Source organism: Lolium perenne, chromosome 2 (genome assembly GCF_019359855.2).
Source record: "Lolium perenne isolate Kyuss_39 chromosome 2, Kyuss_2.0, whole genome shotgun sequence".
NCBI classification, from domain to species: Eukaryota; Viridiplantae; Streptophyta; class Magnoliopsida; order Poales; family Poaceae; genus Lolium; species Lolium perenne.
The window spans coordinates 13,095,473-13,117,446 of NC_067245.2; the positions used below are offsets into that span (position 1 = coordinate 13,095,473).

The 21,974-nt window shown below is 44.9% G+C and overlaps 2 protein-coding genes across 5 annotated transcripts; both read left to right on the forward strand.

Annotated features, from left to right (window-relative positions):
* Positions 1–1,342: 1,342 nt before the first annotated feature.
* LOC127331217 (uncharacterized) lies at positions 1,343–9,076 on the forward strand. 4 transcript variants are annotated; one of them, XM_071825869.1, is made up of 6 exons: positions 1,343–1,663; positions 1,759–1,874; positions 3,150–3,231; positions 3,537–3,702; positions 4,709–4,850; positions 4,940–9,076. In XM_071825869.1, exon 6 carries the CDS (start codon positions 6,341–6,343, stop codon positions 8,864–8,866), a length of 2,526 nt encoding a protein of 841 aa, XP_071681970.1. In that variant the 5' UTR covers positions 1,343–1,663; positions 1,759–1,874; positions 3,150–3,231; positions 3,537–3,702; positions 4,709–4,850; positions 4,940–6,340; the 3' UTR covers positions 8,867–9,076. The 4 variants fall into 4 exon arrangements, with proteins under 4 accessions (XP_071681970.1, XP_071681972.1, XP_071681969.1 ...); XM_071825871.1 differs by having other exon boundaries at positions 4,981–9,076; XM_071825872.1 differs by having other exon boundaries at positions 1,344–1,663; positions 4,709–6,774.
* An 899-nt stretch (positions 9,077–9,975) lies between these two features.
* Positions 9,976–14,169, forward strand: LOC127331214 (uncharacterized). The gene is made up of 8 exons (XM_051357287.2): positions 9,976–10,364; positions 10,500–10,616; positions 10,718–10,795; positions 11,573–11,698; positions 11,798–11,896; positions 11,978–12,124; positions 12,740–12,866; positions 13,663–14,169. Exons 1-8 carry the CDS (start codon positions 10,257–10,259, stop codon positions 13,872–13,874), a joined length of 1,014 nt encoding a protein of 337 aa, XP_051213247.1. The 5' UTR covers positions 9,976–10,256; the 3' UTR covers positions 13,875–14,169.
* Positions 14,170–21,974: the final 7,805 nt, after the last annotated feature.

The following is a 21,974-nucleotide window of genomic DNA, read 5'->3' on the forward strand; positions in this document are numbered from 1 at the left end:
CATTCAGTCCTGTTGTCAAGCCAACCACCATTCGTATTCTGCTTTCTGTGGCTGTCACTCGTGGGTGGTCTCTTCGACAGCTGGATGTTCAGAATGCCTTCCTTCATGGCGTTCTTGATGAGGAGGTTTATATGCGTCAGCCACCGGGGTTTGCTGATCCTTCTCGTCCTGCTCATTTGTGCCGCTTGGTGAAGGCCTTGTATGGTCTCAAGCAAGCTCCTCGTGCCTGGCATGCCCGCCTTGGAGCTGCTCTTCGTGCTCATGGTTTTGTTCCCTCCACAGCAGACACATCACTGTTTCTGCTTCAGCGTCCAGAGGTCACCATGTATCTATTGGTATATGTTGATGATATTATCTTGGTTAGCTCCTCTGCTGCTGCTACTGATCGCCTTGTTGCCTCACTTGGAGCTACTTTTGCTGTGAAAGATCTTGGGAAACTACACTATTTCCTTGGTCTTGAGGTGACTCATGATGATACTGGACTGTCTCTCACTCAGAAGAAGTATTCTCAGGACTTGCTTCGTCGTGCTGGCATGCTTGATAGTAAGCCTGCCGTTACCCCTATGTCTACCACTGATGTCCTTACAGCTGCCGATGGTGTGCTTTTGTCTTCTGAGGATGCGACGGAATATCGCAGTGTTGTTGGTGGTCTCCAGTATCTCACCATTACCAGGCCTGATATATCTTATGCGGTTAACCGCGTTTGCCAGTATTTGCACTCACCCAGAGATCCTCATTGGGCTGCTGTGAAACGCATTCTGCGTTATATTCGTCATACGCCGTCCTATGGACTTCGTCTTCGTTCTGCTCCTTCAGCCTTGCTGTCTGCGTTCTCTGATGCAGACTGGGCTGGTAGTCCTGATGATAGGCGATCTACGGGGGGATATGCAGTATTCTTTGGTCCTAATTTGATCGCCTGGAGTGCTCGCAAGCAAGCTACAGTGTCTCGGAGCAGTACTAAAGCTGAGTACAAAGCTGTGGCCAATGCCACTGCTGAACTTATCTGGGTGCAGTCTTTGTTGCGAGAGTTGCGCATTCCGCAAGCTCGGCCTCCTGTTCTTTGGTGTGATAACATTGGTGCGACATATCTGTCATCCAATCCTGTGTTCCATGCTCGAACCAAGCACATCGAACTTGACTATCATTTTGTGAGGGAACGTGTTGCACGGAAGCTTCTTCAGATCAGGTTTATCTCCTCCAAAGATCAACTTGCTGACATCTTCACAAAGCCACTGTCCTTGCCGTTGTTTCAAGGCTGTAGGCGCAATCTCAACTTGTTAGATGTTAGATGACAGAGTTGAGATTGAGGGAGGGTGTTAGACTGTATATATACGTAGAGCTTCTGTGTATTATACCTGTAACATTGTACGTGTTGTACACTATAAATATAAACCCTACGCCAACCCTATTGGGTGTTGAGCGTTCCCAAATCATTGTTTCACAATTCCATGCGTGCCCTCTCGCGATTCGTGGCTATCGCCCAGGCCGCCTGCTTCATGCCCTCGCTCTCGCCGATCGCGACCGACCGACCGCGAGACGATCTGCTGACTGCTGCCCTCCTGCGGACTACGGTGCTGCCTGCTAGTCCGCCGGCCAGTGGCCGTCGCAGTTGCCATCGACAATCAGGCAATCATCCAATCTGCGTATTAGATTAAGATAGAAGGTAAGAACGCCCGCTGCATCTTGAAATTCTACTTATATGCTCGCCTATAATTTATGTTTTGAATTTTGATTAGCAGTTGTTGTTCTTATTTGTAGGAGCAGGGTTAACTGGTTTGGCAATTCTATACATCGACAAGAAGTTAATGGACGAGTTTGATATTGATTTCATCGTCACAGACTTTGCTTCTAGGAATTGGCGGAGAAATTTTAAGGTATCATGTAAACATTGTTTTATATGAATATTAAAGTTGTGTATACTTAAAAGTATTTATTTTTCATCATCTCATACATGCGAAAAAAAGTAGTAAGAGGGGCCCAAAATTTTAGTTTCGCCCGGGCCTCCAAAATCTCAGGACCGGCCCTGGATTGCGCGCTTCGTCATGCGGTGCGTGGTCAACTCAAGACGTCGCACACTGGAGAGATTGAAGTTGACTATCATGAGGGTGGACTGGTCATATTCCATGGAGCCATGTTGAAGGTGGAGCTGAAGTTTGATGGAAGATTCCACTCGGCTGATGGAGGGGCTACGCAGTGGTTTGAAGGATACATGAACTCAGCATCGGTCGGGTATGACCGGTGGTGATCTACAATTCAGGTTGATTTGATTTGGGTTCGCGATTCAAAAGACTGGGCAAGATTGTAGATAAACACGGAGTCAGACCAGAAGAACGTATCCTATGAAACCAGCAAACTGATGGTCAGACCATGACACGGTATGTGATCAAACTAAGCGTGGATGATGGTAACTGTCCATCGAGTAGCTATGAAGATGGATATATAAGGTGAACTATGGAGGATCTGCCAAAGTGGTGTGCAAATTGCGAATTTGATTGGAGACGAAAAAATTGAGTTTGGGAGCCAAAATTTTGTGCCGAGATAATAGCTACAGCGTGGTCACGATCTGAGCCGTCCACGCGTCGTGTCCTCTCTTGCTCATTCCCCTTTCTGCCCGAGCATCGACGCCGCCGCTGCTCCCCGCCGGCAACCCCCACCTCGCCGCTGACCAGCCCCCCCGCCCACCGAATCCTGTAAACGCCGTCCACCCCATCCCCTCCGCGTCCGCGAAACCCTAGGGGCTGGCCCTAACCGCCGCGGCCGTCCGGAGCGGCTGGAGCTCCGTCCCGCCGCCTCCCTTCGATGCACCATCCGTGGGAGGCCATGGCGACGGCCGGGCGCACAAGTGGAGCTTTGCCCCGCGCAGCACGTGGCTGCTGACGGCGACAATGCGTGCCGTGCCGGCGAGGTCGCCCTCCCCGCTTCTCCCCTGAATCCGTCGACTGCGGCCTCCATCAGCCACCTGCTCGCGTGCGTCGTAGCTGGGGACGAAGGCGACTGCGGCCGTCGCAGTTCTGCCGAGTCGGCGTTTTTGTATTGCAAATGTATTGTTGTTGCTGCTATGTTCCAGAGAATGCAGTTCCTCTTTTCTTCCTTCCAATCCTCATGCCGTTGCTGCTCTGCTCACGTGTATTGTTCTCTGGTGTGTTGAGGTCTGATGCCGACGATCTCGTCCCTGAGCTCTTGCCGGTGGACATGACTCCGCATGCTGCTGACGGCCGCCTCCCCGACGAGGTACTGCCGACGAGGTCTAATAGTCGTTTCATTTTCGAGTTGAATTGAATGTGTAGACATTAGGGTTTAGGGAAAGCTTGCATGTGAACCAAGATGCCATCATGGTGTTTTGGGTAGGATAGCCCAGTCCCATTCGGCCAGGGGAAATAGATGATCTCATTCCGTACTGTATCATGTGGTCATGTGCATGCTTCCTGTTTTTGCTTGCCTGGGCAGCAGTAATTGACATTATTTTTGAGGGAAAGTTGTGCTCTTCTTCTACTCAACAGATCTTTGATATGAAGCATTCTTCTTCTTGTGTGCAGCATGGGGTTGGTTGCTGACCTTGGAGCAAGCTACCTTCATGCACACCTGTTGGTGCTACAAAAATACAAGCAAATGGCATCAAGACTCCGATTCTGATTGCTTTTACCGCGCAGGTAGAATGCAACGTGAAATTTGGTGTCTTCTATTGCTTGTTGTGCTGCTCAGGTAACACATGATATATTGTTTCCTTTCAAGTTTATATTGATCAGCTATTGCTCCTACATGATGAGTCGAGTGAACGGGCTATCAAAAAGCTCTCGTTTTGTTTTTAGCTCGTTTCTCGAATATGGATTCAATTGAAGCAAAAAAGGTGGGTGTTCACTTAGAAATGGCAATGTTTACCACAGAAATTGTTTCAGTTGTTTAGTCCAACAAAACACTGCATGCATATACTGTGTGTTCACAGGCTGAAAGGTTGCCCTTCCTGTTTTACAGCTACGAGCAATTCTGTGATAAATGATGTATCTTCAGTTGCAAGTTTGCAAATTTACCCATAATTTTTGAGCATAAGTTCTCATTTGCCAATCTTAGTCCATGTGTATAGATCAGCTGGGTTGAAGTTTGCTGTGTAATCCTGAAAAAAAAATCTCTTGAGGATTCAATGCATAGTTTGGATAGTGGAGTTTGCACAGTTTTACTGGAATGAAATACATGTCCCGACTACTCCTTCCCTGTTCTAAATAATACCATCCCAGGGTAGTTGCACTAAAAATAGCATTTGCTAGCTGTGAAGTCCTTTTCATCCATTTGAATGTTTAATTTACCTACATTCGTTTAATATGGTTTGCTCCGTGTGCTTAACTTTTTCTATATCGGTATGAACTTTGATTCACTTTGAGGCTTCAAGACATGCTTTAGCTGTATGAACTTTTTTATTTGGTGCAGTTACCATCTTAACTCTGAAATGTGTTTACAATACTATATGATCTTAACTAGTGCCTTGTTTCTTCGAGTTAGCAATATCAGTGTGTATAGAATCTGCATCTGTTATTGTTTCTAGGAAGAAAAAAAACATGATTGCTGTCATGTTTACAGTCCAAACTCTCTTTTCTTTTATTGCCAAACTAGGAGGCCATGACAGCAACCATGATGTTTTGATTGGTTCAAATTTGGGTCAGCGGCGTCTATTTGGAGTGTTTTCGCTGACCATGTTTTATTCTGCTTGTTCAAGGATAAAATGGATTACTAAACAACAGCCAGGGTAGCTGGACCGTGTAGCCCCTGCTGGCCCTAGGCTTTGATTTCTTCCTCCTTGGCCCTTGCTGCTGTGCGATGGCAGCAGTGACTTTCTTCTTCGACTCTCATGGGTTTAGGTAAGTTTTCGGTTTCGGGCATCGAGCCGATGACCTTAGCTTGACTGTACATTTGACCTGAACTTCTTCTTCGACTCTCATGGGTTCAGCTTGCTGTATTGGAGTGATGTATACCCATTTCGTGTTACAGAAAGGTGGCCACGTATTGAAATGTATAGAGTGGCATAAGCTGACTGTTTGTCACAACACGGTCTGTGGTGCTGTTATGGATCGTGCGTGTCAGCAGAGCTTGTTTGTGTTGATTTGGGAATTTGTATTGGCACTGCTTGGGTTTAGAATTGTGTGATGATCTCCAGTGGAGATGCTGGCCCGAGTACTGTGTACGTCAAGAAATTTGATGATTGGCTGGCATGTTTAGGTTCAGCTGGCTCACATCACATGATGGCTTTGGTTACCTATCGTTGTAGCTGTGGAATCTAGCTTTTATGTTTGCATGCTCGCCTCGAGTTAGTCTGCTTCTATGCACTCCGAGCGATCATTCAGCGATGCAGCAATTATGTACTTACTGTAAATCATTTGTCTTCTTATATGCCAAGTGCCAAATGCTATGCATGGCATGTGTTACATATATCAGCAGAGCTTCCTGTGTTGTAGATATGTACAAATTTGCTCCAAGAACTCAATTACTAGCTTGTGTATGTGCGGGCATGGGCTTGGCCTCGTGCGGACTCTGCCGCGTCACTCGGTGATGGGGCTATGCTGCTGTTAGCAGCGTGTCTTGCTGGCAGATGGGCCACCACTATTGGGCCAGGGCCTGCTCGAAAGCCAGACAAGGAAGGGGGCGATATATACCAGCACATCAACGATAGGAAGATTCGGCTTGGAACGGAACGGAACGGAACGGCTTCGGCCTCCTCCACTTTCTGTCTTCTCCTTCCTCCTGTATTCCACTTCCTTCCTCTTCCTTCCTCTAATGGCTAGAACCTGCTAAAATCCATGGCTGTAAACTCCAATTGATGAGTGATACGCATCTGAACTAGTGTGGTGTTAACATTTGGTATTCAGAGCCAGTCCAATCCTCCACGAAAAATCCCCAAAATTCCAGGCAATTCAAATTCCCATCTCCACCAACCTTCTCCTCTCAGTTCCATGGATTGGAAATCCGAGCTCGCCTCCTCAATCGAGGCGGCCGTCGAGGCAGCCCTGCAGAGATCGAGGTATGCCTCCGACGAGACGGCAAGCCGCCGCACCAGCATGTTCGGTGAGGCGGGAAGGCGTCGCATCGAGCGGGAAGAGGAAAGGGTGAGGCGCGACCCTGTGTGGGCGGAGAAGATGGCAAGGCGCCATGCTGCTTTCCCGCTGCCATCGACCGCAGCACCAGCACCAAGTCCATCCACGACCAGCGTCGCGATCGTCCACGAGCGCAGCTCCTTCGACCCTGAGCCTGTGACCGCGACCTCCACGTCTACTTCGCACGCCTCCTCCATCTCTGCAGGTGTGGTGTGTGATGGCGATTCCGACCTCGCGCCGCCCATCACCTGTTCGACGCAATGCCCAGGCGGCGACGTCACTGTGCCGATGTTCCTCGCCCCCGCTGCAACATATGCTTTGTCCAAGGCCACCATCCTTGTCGTCCCCGAGCACAGCTACGTCGACCCCGAGCCAGCAGCCGCCGACTCTACGACAACCTTGACTTCACCCATAGCCGCCTCCATCCTCACTGTGTGTGTGTGGTGCACGGTGGCGACCTCGACCCCGCGGCGCCCACCAGTGAGGCAGCAGTGACCACAGCTTGTACGTCACGTGGCAGCTGCGCCGACCCTGTGGCACACCTGGTGGCCATGCCAACAACTGTCCATGTTGCTACGGCAGACTGTGTGCCGACTAGGGCTGTTTCCAACGATGTTGTCATGCTAGGTTCTAGAGTGTTGAGTCCAGCAACTACCAAGCTGGCGTCATCAGTGCCGCTCGAGTCTGACCTACTGATGGTGCCGCCAGTGGCCATATCTGCGCAGCTTACTTGTTCGAGCGTGGAACGGCCAGTTGCGTTCATTGCTGCAAGGAATGTGGCAGATGATCACATCATCAACAACAAGCAAGAGGTCGCTCAGAAACTCAGGCTGCTGGAGTTGCCGCCGTTTGAGACCAACGAGCAGAACGTGGTGCCTCTGTTACCACAAGTCACTCGGGCCATGGTCTCATGTGGAAAATCTATGAATCAGCGTGAAGCAAAAGTCATTGGTATGTGTTCAGGCCTTGGCTATCCCACATCTAATTGTATATCCATATGCTTATTCCAATGGGACCCAGGGGAGCACACAAGTACATCCAGGAATCTTGTTGTTAGCAGAGATATTAATTTGAATGCATGTGCTAAGGAGCTGACTGAGGAATCATCTGATCGTTCCGACCATTACAAGAAACCAGGGGAGAATGCAACAAGCAAGTGTTTCCTTAAGGGTATCTGTGTGCAACTGCTCCCTTACCAGTTCACCTATGTTGGCTCTTCCTGTCAGCAATCCATGGAAGACCATGTAGCCTGTGCTCCTGCATATTCTTCACATTGTGTTGATCATGTCACCTTTGAGGATTTTCTCCTGGGATCTTATTGTTGTACTCAGAGAAGTTTTCACCTTCTGTATACTGAAGCGTCGGTGTCTTTCGCAGCAAGTTCAGCTCCTTATGGTTCCATTTCTCGACCATGGAAAATAGTTGGGTCCTACTTGTTTGATATTTGGAGGGAAATTCAAAACACAGTGGTGCCTCTGAAAATAATGAGAGAAGGAACTATCATTTTGCCATATCTTGGAAATTTATGCGAAAAGCAATACTCAAGATTCAAGTTGCTTCAGTTTGGACATGCCAAAGAATGTTTTATTTGGAAAATTGCATGGTTCCTAGTGGAAAGTGGGCATACCATTAGCAAGCATAAGCTGTTGGGCCATTGGGAGAAACTGATTTTTGTACTCTTAATTCAATCACCATACTGTTGCACGGCATTACAGTCAAATCGAGATACTTTGAAGTTCCCATCGATTGGAAATATTTTTCATTGCCTGCAAGCAGCCAAGCCACGTAACACTAATAGCACTTGTGACATTATCATGGATCAGCATAGTAATCTGGGTCTTCTACTTCTTGGAGTTCTGGAATTATGGACACATCTCACATTGGTTAAGATTACTCAATGGCAATATAGGTTGATAAACTATTGGAAGTATCCAGTCCCAAGTGTGCACCACATTATGCTGAAGCGGAACAATCTCTTCTCTTCTTCACCTCATATTGGACTGGGGTTGCTACATCACAAACTCTTGCAAAATTGCCTTCGCTTCTGCTTAATGAGACATTATATTCAGTGTCCTTTGGAGCTTCTCCAACGGATTAATTGGGAGCGCAATGAAGATTCTGTTACTAATTTCAAGGAGTTTGTGCCCTCTATCATGTGTGAGGAAAGCTTGCAAGCCAACTTCGTTATTGTTTGTCATTGGGTTGCTAGTGTTACTGCTGTCTACATGTTTTGTGCAAAATTCAGAGAATCGTGTTCTCTTCTTGCTGACATGAAGCACAACAACTTGTTAATACATGATCAGAAGGCACAACTGCCATGGGATCCTGGTGGTATCTGGGAAGTTCTCGGATTCTCTGAAAGGGATTGCAAACAAGTAGAAACTGGAGGGATGCATGTCAACCTCACATTCTTCGTCAGCTGTGGATGCTGCTACCATGCCATCTTCTATCTCTTTAAAGTCCTCATCGACAATGGCTACTACCGCAACTACAACAGCCAGGAACGTCAAGTGCAATGGGATCCTGGAGGTTGTGCAAGGCGCCGGCTTGAGGTCAAGCCGAAAATTAAGGAGGGGGGAATGTTAGCAGCGTGTCTTGCTGGCAGATGGGCCACCACTATTGGGCCAGGGCCTGCTCGAAAGCCAGACAAGGAAGGGGGCGATATATACCAGCACATCAACGATAGGAAGATTCGGCTTGGAACGGAACGGAACGGCTTCGGCCTCCTCCACTTTCTGTCTTCTCCTTCCTCCTGTATTCCACTTCCTTCCTCTTCCTTCCTCTAATGGCTAGAACCTGCTAAAATCCATGGCCGTAAACTCCAATTGATGAGTGATAGGCATCTGAACTAGTGTGGTGTTAACATATGCCTCCGGCTGCTGCTTTGTTCCGTCTTCTTGTGTTGGTGCGCTGCTGCTGTGTTAGCGTAGTAGGAGTTTTTCATCAAGGCTCGTAATATTCCAGAATCTGTAATTTGTGTAATAGTTTCTCATCTGATCTAAAGTTCCACCAGTTATCTTTAATTAAATGTGTAGCTGGCTGGCTAGTTTGGCATATACTCCCTCCGTTCTTTTTTAATTGACTCAAATTTAGTACCAATTTATACTAAATCCGAGTCAATTAAAAGAGACCGGAGGGAGTATAATGTAGTCTCTTTATTATTCATCATTGATTGGAAAAAAATGTCCACAAATCTGTGGTGGTCACATGGAAAATTCGGCCGCTCTTGATAATTATTATTCCCTCCGTTCTAGATATAGGGTGTATAGTTTCTGGCACGGAAATTAAGAAACACATATTGAGGACAACATTACCCCTAAATTATTGACGCGGGAAAATAGAGGAGTTTTCATGAGCTAAAAAAATGCAATCAAATCCGTAAAAAAATGTTCACATGCGTGGTTCAACACAATACACCTTATATTTTAGAGCTTTTCTTAAAAAACTATACACTTTATATCGAGGAACGGAGGGAGTATCAGTTAATCGATTTTTTAATTAAGTTAACAAGTAGTTTGATTTTCTTTAAAAAAGTCGGCATCTAGTTTGGAGAAAGAGCAGTCTGGATAGAGAGCAAATGCTTGTTGAAAGGGAAAAAACGAGTTATCCAGAATTTGGTTCCTTCTGCCGAGTTAATGAGACCTTTCTTTTTGGAAAGGAACGCGGGTCGATATTCAGCCTCTTTTTTTTTTTTGGAAAGGAACACAGGTCAATAGATCGCCTCACTCACACCCTTCCAATTTTGACAATTAATTTTACAACTTCAAATAGAATACTTATTTATTTTGTTCAACATCCTTCGTTAAAAATTCAGCCCATTAATAATATTTTTTAAGTAAAATGCTAAACAAGTTTTTAGGATATCAGTTTTTTTTTGGAAAGGAACGCAGCCACGCAGGTCGATAGATCGCTTCACTCACGCCCTTCCATTTTTGACCACCACAATAAATGAAATTGCCTGTACATAGCTAGTAGATAGATCGCCTCACTCACACCCTTCCAATTTTGACCACAACAATAAATGAAAATATGAAATAGATGTACATATATAGCTACCAATCTCCAACGTTCCTTTTCCCATGCTCCTCTATTTATATCTAGACTAGAGAGGGTTTAGGCTGACAGAGAGAAGGGAGAGAGTTTAGAGTGACTCGTGGATCACAGACCCTTGAGAGAATGAATGTCGAGAAGAACGTGGAAGAAGGTGTGGAGTACCCACCAGATTGGCTCCCCGATGGCTGGATTATGGAGGTCAAACATGCTGAGGATGGTGCTCCCTACCAGGTATGCCAACCCTGTATTCATCTCAGACAGATTACTTTTAACACCTGAACATTCTCTACACACGTTTTTTTCTTCTTCTGTTGTTCTGTAATTCTGTTCTGTTTTTTAGACATGTGATTTACTTTTTCTTTCTAGTATTTCGTTTCTCCTGTGTCAGGGTCCAGATTCAGGATGAAGGCGGAGGTCCTAAACTACCTCTTCTCTGAGATGGACGAGCACTGGATAAAATCTAAGGAGTCTGCTTCACTCACCGTATGTTTTTCTTAGTCTGGTGGTGAGGTCATTCTAAGTTTTTTTTGTTTTACATATATCCATGACGCTTGTGTGGCTCGCTCTGTCCTCATAATATGCAGAAGGCTCACAAATGGCTTCCAGAGGGGTGGTTGGTTGAGATTAGAGCTGGGGGAGAGAACATGGACAAGATGTTCAAGGTAATATTTTCTTCCTTTACCATATCATATCATGTACTAGTATCTCTGTTCCCTAATGAATGATTTTCTAGAAAGCACATAATAACTTTATAGATTTAACTATTAAGACCACCTACAATGCATGCACGAGGGGTATGGGGGCTTAGCGTGGGCGCCAAGTTTGTAATCCCAGCCGATGGACCAGTACGTTTAAGATGGTTGCCGCTATAAAATGCCAGTAAGTTGCGCCCTGGATTGCCAAGCAGGATTAGGGTCCAAAAACATTATTTGGTAAGGTGCCAAATGTATAGTACCATTAGAGTTTTCATGAGAAGTATTTTTTGGAATGTATATCTTCATAATTACCTATTTGTTTGCATGAATATCCAATCCATTTAATGGACTTTTATCATTTCATATGAAAAATTACTAAAACTCATCTTTGATGGGGTGCATGGTATTATTAGTATAGAAACTGAAATTCCAGGAGAACAGTTTGCATGCAAACCGAAACAACTCTAGTAGTTTCCTAACTCAGCGCATGTGGATTTTTTATGATTGCCTACTGGGGCGACCAAGGATTATCAGCGGTTCATGGAGTTTTCCACATGTGGCATAGCATTAAGTGTAGATGATTGGATGTGAATTAAACATTACATGTTCAAGCATGGATCATATGAGAAATACTACATATGTACATGGCCTGGAAAAGACTTAACATCAGAAGTCAACAACAAAATTTACTCAAATCATACATTTGTTTATCACATTATAACATTGTACATAAAATTTTCGCAGTTTTATGTTTACCCTGCAACGGGAGTACGTGTATTCTCTAAAGAAGATGTACTCCTCTATGTTAAGGAAATGAAGATCACTGAATGTGATACAGATGGACAATGCGACATAAACTCTCAAGATAATGTGTATTTCTTACCATCACTATTTCCGCTACATAACTAACAATTTATGTCTTAAATGATTTGACGTTCTCCAACTAATTTTTTTACTGTTATATTGTAGATTCTTGCCTTGGTGGAGTTCAACCCATCTGCGTTGCCACAAGGATGGGTCAAAGAGATGGTATACAGAAAAACAAGGGAGGGAATAAGGAAAGACCCGGTATACATAAAAAATGAAAAAAAAATACCTTTGTTTATAACAAAATTTTGTTTGCATCTTCTAATCATTACTATTGTGCAGTACTATACGGATCCTGTTAGCCAATATGTATTTCGTACTCTGAAGGCTGCATGTAGCTTTCTTGCAACCGGGAAAGTCACAAAACGTCAATTTATTCAAAGGACAAGTGTACATGACTTGTACTCTTTTGAAAAATCTGCTGATCTGGTAATTGAGCCTCCATTTTATGTATATACTAGTAATTATTCTTACGACATTACCTCTTTCTAGAGTTATGTTTTCTTTAGACTTATTTAACTTAGCAGAATATGATATGTAGTCTTTTTCTTGTTTGCCTTTATGACTTGCAATGAGAGAAATTAAAAGAATGTTACATGGAACATGCACGTTTGATAGAAACTATCACATCTTATAAAAAATGAATATATGTTTCAATATTCATCAATTCATTTGCAAACAATAAGGTACCGCAGGTGAAAGGTAAATTTTTTCACATTTTTTAATGCAATTCTATTTTATGCTATTCTTGGATTCACAACACACCTAGTCCCACTTCGAATTGTATATATGAGTTCTGTAGGATTCTAAGAACCTACATAGTATGACTGATTTATAATGTGGTGGTTTAACAACACAATTCTTAGATACGCATATTCTTTTATAATAAGTCCAAAAGCGCATGAAAAGTTTTGAATTGATAGCTTTCCAAACAAGCAGATTAATTTAGCGTTAATAAGGTATCAATTTTTGTTAAAAAAATAATTTTATTTACAGATATTTAATACTACATATATTGCATATATTTAACTGATTATTTCACAGCATGAGAGTTTGCACAAGAGGCTCACAAACAATTGGAAGGATGCTAAAACACGTGCAAGTTCACCAAAACCTAGAGGGTCAGCACAGAGGGAGAAAATAAACTGCAATGGCCAAACATCATATAGCAGTAAGTTCCTCATTATCGGTGATATATGGTAGTGCTTTTCCATACATATGTTTCTCATATTCTCTTCTTTAGGTTCTTCCATCCTGAGTAGTCCTAGTTAATACTTTTCTTCTATTACGAGGATATATAGAAATTACCCTGTGTCCGTTAACAACAAATACATCAAGCACACTACTGCACTTTATATATATATATATAACCATCTGCTTTATGTGTGACTGTGTTTGATTATTTGTCTCAAGATATCCATTAGTGCACTAGTCTAGTATGCATCATTTCTCACCCGACTTTTATGTAATTAAATATGAGCCTTTTAAAATTACAAAATGCCTTTGTATGCCATTTTTTCTAAACATCCAACAATTATTTGATGTAAAGATATTATCTTCATGTGAAGTGTACAAATTGTACGTACAGTTTACTTCCCAACCAAATGTTGATCTTTCTGTCCATTCGGCTCTTTTCGATATGATATTTAATGTACATACAATCATCCATGTGTTTAGTTTTGAGCAGTACCAAAACATGGCATGTTTCTCTTGAAAATACCATTGTGGCTGAATCCGTAAATCTTCCAAAACCACTTTAACATCGATGTAATATTACCCTTCTATCCATCTACCTAATATATACTAGTGCATGCAACTTGTGTTTTGTTTTTTTGGAAAAGGAGAATGAAATAAAGATCAACAAGATTCTTTTGACAATTATAAAGTGTGCAAGTCCATGACAGGCTTAGTTGATTAAATATGATATTTACATTCGTATTAACTTATATGTTTTTATGCTGGTATAGCCGAGGACAGGAACACCGACAGCGACACCACTACAGGCTCTGTCTCACCAAATGATCACCCAAACATCAAGAACAAAACAATGAAGACTCAAACGGGACAATCAAGCTACTTCAAGACTATCAAGCGTCCAAGAGGGAGACTTTTGAAAACAAATGGATGGACCACAACGAAGGCTAGGACTAAAAGAGAGGCCAAACAACATACCAACTAATCAAGCAAGGAATGGCAGGACATGAAGCGACCGAGGGCACAAACTATAGAAATCACTGGATTGGGTAGCAAGTAATATTTAGACAGCATTTTGTTCCATTTTGCTTTTACAACTTTTAAACTAAAGTGCCATAATCTCTGTTGGATTGTGCGAGGCTAGAACTTAAGGCAGAAGCTATATAGCAATTGTTATGTTCTGGGACATGCAGGATATCCCCGTGACACATAGTGAATCCATGCTGCTATTCTGGACTAGTGGATTGACTCATGTTTGAAGTTTTGATCATCATTGATTAATTATCAAGCAGAAGTCACGGCAAGTAGTCAAGCGGCTGGTTGAACGGAAGATGTCTTGAGAAAATCGTGTAGTGTTCCAAAGCTGGTCGTGCGCCTCTTGTGATGTTCAGCCGGTCTTGGCCTTAATACAACACGGCACTCAATAATCGAGATGGGCACGTGGACCCTTAGCACGTTGAAAATTCAACATCTCAGAGATTCGAATGTTGAACATTCATGCATTCAAAATAATAATTGTAACTCCTTATGGAGGTCGAATGGCCATGCCTTGGGGTCGGAGTGGAGTAGGCAGTCCTATGTCTTCCTTATTCCATCTACGTGCGCCAAGCATGCCGCGAGTGAGCCGAGTGGTGGTCATGAGCAAGCCGAGTGGATCTCCATGGTGATGTCGTAGTTGTCGATCCATGTCTTGGGATAAATGTTAGCGGTGTAGTTCTTGATTGCCCGCGGCCCTTTGAAGTTGGTGTGATACTACTCGCTAATCACTGCCGGTCCAAAATATCGTGTACCGTCATTCATTGACTGCCGGCGCATAACCTGTGCGGGTTCTGGTGAAGCATTTTGGGCCTCATTCTGCCCTGAAACATGCAGACGTATGTCAGGTTGCGCCATAGTTGTCGATCCATGTCTTGGGATAAATGTTGGCGGTGTAGTTCTTGATTGCCCGCGGCCCTTTGAAGTTGGTGTGATACTACTCGCTAATCGTTACCGGTCCAAAATATCGTGTACCGTCACTCATTGACTGCCGGCGCATAACCTGTGCTGGTTCTGGTGAAGCATTTTGGGCCTCATTCTGCCCTGAAACATGCAGACGTATGTCAGGTTGCGCCAAAGTCGCATTCTGATAGGGCAAAGGTGTCCGATCTTTCGATGATAATATGATACCGTCGATTTGTTGGTGGAGTTCGTGCTTGACGATCCGACTACACGTGCAAAGCTCATGCGTCAATGCAATCGCTAGGACAATCTCCGGGAGTTACTGATCTTGCGAAAGCACGATCAGCCTGACCAGTTAGGGTCTTAATTCCTACCTAAAATCGAGAATAAGTAAGAACTAATATTGCAATCAGAATATTGCGGATGGAAGATGAAAGCTTTATTGAATACGGTGGGATTTCGAATAGTTTGTCTTGTTCTCGGCGTTGGCCTCAAAAGAAGTATACGAGAGTTGCAACAATGGCTAACTTTTAGTCTAATCAAAATCCAAGTCTAAACGTGATGACTATGGGGGTATTTAAAGGAGGAAAAGGTGGGGTTTCGGCCAGTCATACGTATGGTGGCCGACCCAAACCCTAGAAGGCCTTTCCCCCTTCAATATGGTCTCTAAAAAGTGGCTGACTTATTTCTGCGAAAATGACATGGGCTTGGCCCAAAATTAAAGGTGACGCGGCACCATATTATGCTATGGACGAAATTATGAAGTATAATCTTGTATATTTCGTCCAAGTCTTCAATCATCATTATGATGGCTTCAAAGTTCTGAAATCTTCACTTGGGACGTTCTCTTCAATCCTCACACGTTTGCTGCCATCTCCTCCATGTGTGATCATGCTCCAATGTTTGTCCTCCTCATCCATGCTAGGTCCATCATTCTTAAGAGTAACAAACACATCTAATTTAGGCAGCATCATATTCTCATGTATGTGAGGAATAGTTCTAAAAAACGAAAGTACCTGATAGTTAAGTTGTTTGGCACGAGCTCGAGTGATTGTCCTTGTATTTGTTTGTCTATCGGTACATCGGTTGTATCAACAGATGGGATGTCCTCATCATATTCTTTGGTTGGCTCCCTTGGTTGTTAGCCTAAGCACTAGAGATAGCCGGCTCCTTGATAGGCTCTATCTTTAGCCAATGGCGAGCGGTTGGTGGACCATTGTGGCGACCGAGTTGGTACAACCTTCCCTCGGAGTCTTCTCCTTGAAGCGTGCCACCACCTTTTGGCAAAGTTGTGCATACAAGCTTCTTGGTGCTTCACGGCGCGACCTTGTTTTGAAAGTTTGGCCGTGGCCACGAGGTTCTTTACTAGTATTTTGAATAAAGGCAACCCATTGCTCGCTGTGTTATTAGCAAGACCCGCTGCTACCTCCCTTCGTGCCAGAATTGGCTCTCATGCGGTGTTGCTTGTCGCAGCACGACGGACATCACAATCCTGCTTTGTGGCCATTGGCTCGTGGGTATTCATGTTCAAACTTATTATCGAGAGCTCTTCCCTATTGGTTGGGGTTGGTGTGAGCGAATATGTGTCGATTCCTATAATCGGAAACAATGTTGTATTTCACTACAACCTCTCTATGTGCAGGCCGTCTCGCGATAGGCGTTGGCGCTCTTGCTTCGCGAGCAGCCCTTGTCGAATCATTTCCGTGTGTCTTCGGCATGATTAGTATGGTTAGTGGATCTAGGGAAGGCGGTGGTACTGCTCTCGCATTGGCGCCTCGAGTTGGAGCGACCTCCCTAGAATTCAGGGCATTGACACCTAGATTTAGTATGGTATGGGGCATTGGTGCTTGGATTTGACGCGTTGGCACCTGTTTCGGCATTGGTTGTGCCCTATCCCAGGGTTGTGCTGTTGTTTGTGGTCGTACTGGCGTTAGGCACCACATTCTCAATGGGATTGGCCATAAACGCCAATGCAAGGGTGTCGGTCCCACGCGAGATGGAACCATCCGAGACACCATTGGTCTTGTAGTCGAGGGTGGGGAAGAGCGATTCATTTTCACACTTTTCATCTAGGCCGCCACCCGCGGCCAGATTGGTGGTGAAGCTGCCATCGATGGGTGCGAAGAACAAAACAACGATGTTGGCGCCAAAGTTTATGTTGTCGATTGCGGCGAGGGTGATACGGGTTGTTGGCCCGATCTTTCACGTTGCACCTCCTTGATCCATAGGATCCGATAAGTCTCCCAATCACGTGTGCGATACACATAACCTGAAGATGGGGAATGCCAATCCGGCGAGCAACTCGACGAAGAACGCCGAACCTCAAGCAGAATAGACACGCCAAGCTCGATAACCCTCGATAGTTCGAGGACCTTCTCGCACGCACGATCACACTTGACAGACTCAAGAACTATCACGCCTTTATTGATAGATAACTGGACGAACATCCGAGACGCTGTCACACATGTCGATCCCATAGGGACGGTGATAACTCGAACTCAAGGTTCTACATGATTTGAATCAAAAACTAGACTACCCCTAACCCTAGCCGCATCTCCACCTTATATGAGGGGTGGTGGCCAGCCAAGCCCTTGTTGGGCCTAACCTAATTCGATTTGGACAGGCCCAAGTCAAATAGACACAACTTAAAACCCTAATTTGGCCCACCACATGACCTGGCTACATTATTCCATAATAATAATACTACGATACAATACTGGTACAACCTTAGACTTAATCATCGTATCAAGGCTTGTCCTAGTGTACCAGGCTGCCTGGATGTCCTCATCAGAGGGTGCTAGCAGAGTCAGTGATGTCACGACCGAGTTGCTGTCATGACAAACTCGTTGGGGTATTAGCCCCAACACTTTCAGTTGCGCCAGTGAAGCAGAGGAACACATTAACGTTGTCGATCGGTATGATTGAAGCGTGCGTGATCGGCGTCGGGGCTGGCCGGTAGCCACGGTGTGAGATAAGACCATAGTCTCATATGGTGATCATGCAGCCAGTTGTGCTATCATTGATGACTGGGGAAAGTTATCCCGACAGGACCAAGACTCCATATGTATGTCAAGCGACGCCGCACAGTGGTCGCCAACTGTCGATGCATTGTTAAGGCAGATGCTATAGGGTTAGCTTAGATGAGGTGGAGAATGATGATGACATTGGATGTCTTGTATGAGATTGTCACATACACGATGCACCCAAGTTAGGCTCCTCTTGCTGGAGATCGGTAAAGACCTACTCCTGATTTTATTGTATTCATAGATGTGTTTACAAGTCACCGGGGAGGGAGATGGAGGCTAAGGTGGCGAATTGGTCTAGGGTGTGCATTACACAAGGACTACCACAGTTGGATCCTTGACTTGTTCTTCATGTTGTGCACCATTGAGTCAATATGGATCCTTGCGAGCAAGTTCATAAGGAGGCGACTGGTTTGGGCCACCCTGGTCTTTCATACTAACTCACTCCGGTTGGATATTTCCTCGTCAGAGCATGTCCAACACATGCGCTATATCAGACGTTGTATATTTGGATTTATAGCGCGCACTGTGCGGCGCTAGCGTAGCTTTTGCAAATGCGCTAAACCGCCGCGCCAAAATGCAGCGCAAAATTTGTCCATTTGCAGATGCGCTAAAATGCCGTGCCAAAAACAACATTTTCACACAATTGCATACGGAAAATGTAAAAATAAACTAGAAATATAAATATATTGCAAAGTTCAACCAACATTTGCTACAATCAAATTTATTTTAAAACTGGGCTAAACTACTCGGAATCCCAGTCTAAGTCGGAGGAGCCCAGTGTTGTCGATGACACCGGAGTCAACGTCCACTCGAGGGACGAGGAAGAGTCGATGATGATCGTCGACGGGCCAGCGCCATTTTTCTTCTCCTCCGGTTTCCTCGCGGTCTTCTCCTCCTTCTCCTTCTTCCTCGCCGCCTGCTTTGCCCTCCTCTCCTCCCGGTCCGCCTTCTTCGCCGCCTTAACCGCCGCCTTGGCCTCTTCCTTCTCGGCGTAGAAGGCTTCCATCGCAACAACATCCTCCGGGAACTGGCGCACCCACTCGAGGCGCATGCGCTCGTCGCACTCCGCGATGACGAGGCGCTGCTCGAGCTTGCAGTGGCGCTTCCTTGCCTCGCGCGTGACGGCTGACGGTGGCAGCGCGAGGACTTTCGCTTGCTGCTGCATCCAAACGTCGTCGAAGTTCTCCAGGGAAGTTGGTCTAGGCTAAGATTATCTAGAACATTAATACTCTATAAATATTATAGAGTATTAATACTCTATAATTATTTACCCCGGCATAATAACTTAGCACAGACCTCAGAAACGCTCCCCTAATACAAAAATGGATCAATGGAAGGTTCAACTTCCGGGGTACACTCAACAGCCCAACCTAGTTTGTGAAGAATTTAACATGAGTAAAGAAAATTTTAAAATCAGTGTTATACTCACAAATTAGCAATAACACCCACAATATAACGATTTGTTTCATATTTTCTGACAAAAAACAACACCCACACAGGAGAATGGTATGCCACATACGTTATGAGGACATTCTTTCAATAAAATTATCATGTATAAATACTGTTACAACACAGTTTGTTATAAAAGCGACAAGCAAATAACGAAAAATGATAAAGGTAAACGCAACAGAGACACAAGATTTAACGTGGAAAACCCCTTCCAACACAGAAGGGGAAAAAACCACGGGCGCCAGCCAGCAAAACTCACTATATCGGGGAGTGTTTACAAACTCCGTGGGTTATCTTATAATCTGATAAACCATAGCCGACGGCTTACAAGATGTATATATATAGACGATGTCAACGATCCGTAGCCGGCGACGGGCCTCGCTCCGCTCGTCAGAAGTTAGCCTCCCTTTAGTATATGAATTTGGATCATAATATAACCCAGTTGACCATATGCACAACCACACATACAAAACCACCAAGATTGCAAATAGTGAGATTACCTAGACACCATGCATCCTTGACACCTTGTGCTCGGGGAATCATCCAGCACCGAAGAGTAGAACGATAAGGCATCCTATATGGTGGTTGGAGAGGTAAAAGGTAGCTCACGTGTGGCATGTACGTAGGAGCAGGCCAAGATAAGGGAGAAGTAACGTAGCTCTGTGAGAACATCTACAATCACGCCCTTGTACGCCATCCAAACAACATCGCCGAACGACCACTATTGGAGTGCCAACACATGTTGCCGCATATGAGGCCGCCTCCCCCCACCACCCCCCCCCAAATCATGTGCCATTTCATTGTCGCATGTTTTTCTATGGCCTTATTTTATGCTACACGATATTTATTAACAATCATCAATTATTTAATGTGGCATTTAGGTGTCATGCATTATTATTTTGTATTAGGACATATTTATTACCTATCATTTCACATGTCTTTTCATTGTCTAATGATCTGAGATACTTATTATCTTTCATTTCACTTTGCATTTCATCGATGTGGGTATGATTGTATGCTAAAAGGTAGTTATTACACACTATTTCATGTGCCATTTAAAATTTCAGACAGTTGTTGTACAAGAAATATGCTTGGAGGAAACCTTGGTGTCCGTGTTGTCTACCCACGCCAAAATCATGCTCGTCTCTCCTAGATTCACAAATGTCACCACCATTGCCATCAGACACTCTTTGTGGCATCAACACAACTATTCCGCCCTCGACGCTCCACCCTTTCCAGCCACCTCCACTGTCAACGCGCCTCCCCCGTTCATTAGGAAAGTGTGGATCATCTCCGATGTTGGCGTGCCCAAACCCACCGCCATGCTTCATCCATACCTCCATCTCTAATACATCAGCCCGTTTGGGTGGTTATGGTGAAACATGTTCGTATGTTGAGTTGTTTTGTTTTTTGGGCATGGGATGATTAAGCGGGGTGTAGTTATTGAGCTAGGGGAGTCGAGTCGGTATTTTGTGCTAGTGATAGAGAGGGTGCGAGTGACATAGGCATCCCAAATGGGCCTGCCGAAGATAGTACCCGGGGTTTATTGAAGGCCCACTACCCGAAGAATAAGAAGATTCGGGAGCCCAAGATATATTAAGGAAAGTTAGAGTTGTAATAGGAAGTGTTATTTGTAATCTGGCGGGATGAGTTAGAAACCGTCCCGGACTCTGTAACTTGTACAAAACGAAACCCTCGGCTCCGCCTCCTATATAAAGGGGGAGTCGAGGGACGAAGAGATCATCGAATCATTGTTGCAAACCCTAGTTCTCATAGTCGTCGAGTACTTTTCGGCTGAAACCTTCGAGATCTACTTACCCTCTACTTCTAACTAAACCCTAGCCTACAATCTATAGGCATTGACAAGTTGATACCTTGTCAATTGGCGCCGTCTGTGGGAATTAGAGGCGTAAGGATCTGATCTCGATGGCACGTTCAAGATCTTCGACATCGTCAACCGCAAGCAACGCAATGGATCGAGGTAAACAGATCGCTGCTGGTTCTGTCGATTTTGTTCCTCACCCACCCTCTCGTTTGGATGCATATGCGTATCTGGTGGAGCCCATGGAGATGACGTTCGGAAGGTTTCACTTTCGCGTCGAGAAGGAAGGATCGTATCGTGTCGAAATTCCGATTTCGTCGGGATCGTCGGCGGTCGATTCCGATTTTTCAGGCTATACATCGTCAACCGAGTCAGGAGAAGAAGAAACTTCGTCGATACGCTACGTCAGCACCAGAGCAAGAGAGAAACTCGCCAAGATCTTCAACGACATGTCGTTTGAGTCATCTGCGGACTCATATATAAGCGATGGCTCAAGCGATGTCGACAGTTACGACTTCATCGACAAATCTATCACAGTGGGCAAGGTCTTCATCAATCTCAACGATGATGTCACCAAACCCAACATAGATCTGAGTACAAAGTATCATCAGATTTATGCCATTGAGGATCAAGAGGAAATATCTGAGGCTTTCGACGATCTGGGAAATCCATACGTCGAGCCCTCCAATCTGCGACAAGGCCTGGGCAACAAATACGTTGGGCCACAGCCGCGAGACAGAGTTCAACTTTCGCAAGCAGCGTGGGATAGAGCCGCGAGAGCTATGAACGGTTCAGAACCAATGGCCACCACAGCCACACCAGAGGAATTGCAAGCATATCAATATAGGCT

Bases quoted from the DNA above. Each gene is read 5' to 3' on its own strand.
- LOC127331214 (XM_051357287.2), top strand. From the start codon at position 10,257: ATGAATGTCGAGAAGAACGTGGAAGAAGGTGTGGAGTACCCACCAGAT. The intron at 11,699-11,797 runs GTGTATTTCTTA...GTTATATTGTAG, and splicing joins ACATAAACTCTCAAGATAAT to ATTCTTGCCTTGGTGGAGTT. The intron at 11,897-11,977 runs GTATACATAAAA...ACTATTGTGCAG, and splicing joins AGGGAATAAGGAAAGACCCG to TACTATACGGATCCTGTTAG.
- LOC127331217 (XM_071825869.1), top strand. From the start codon at position 6,341: ATGCCCAGGCGGCGACGTCACTGTGCCGATGTTCCTCGCCCCCGCTGC.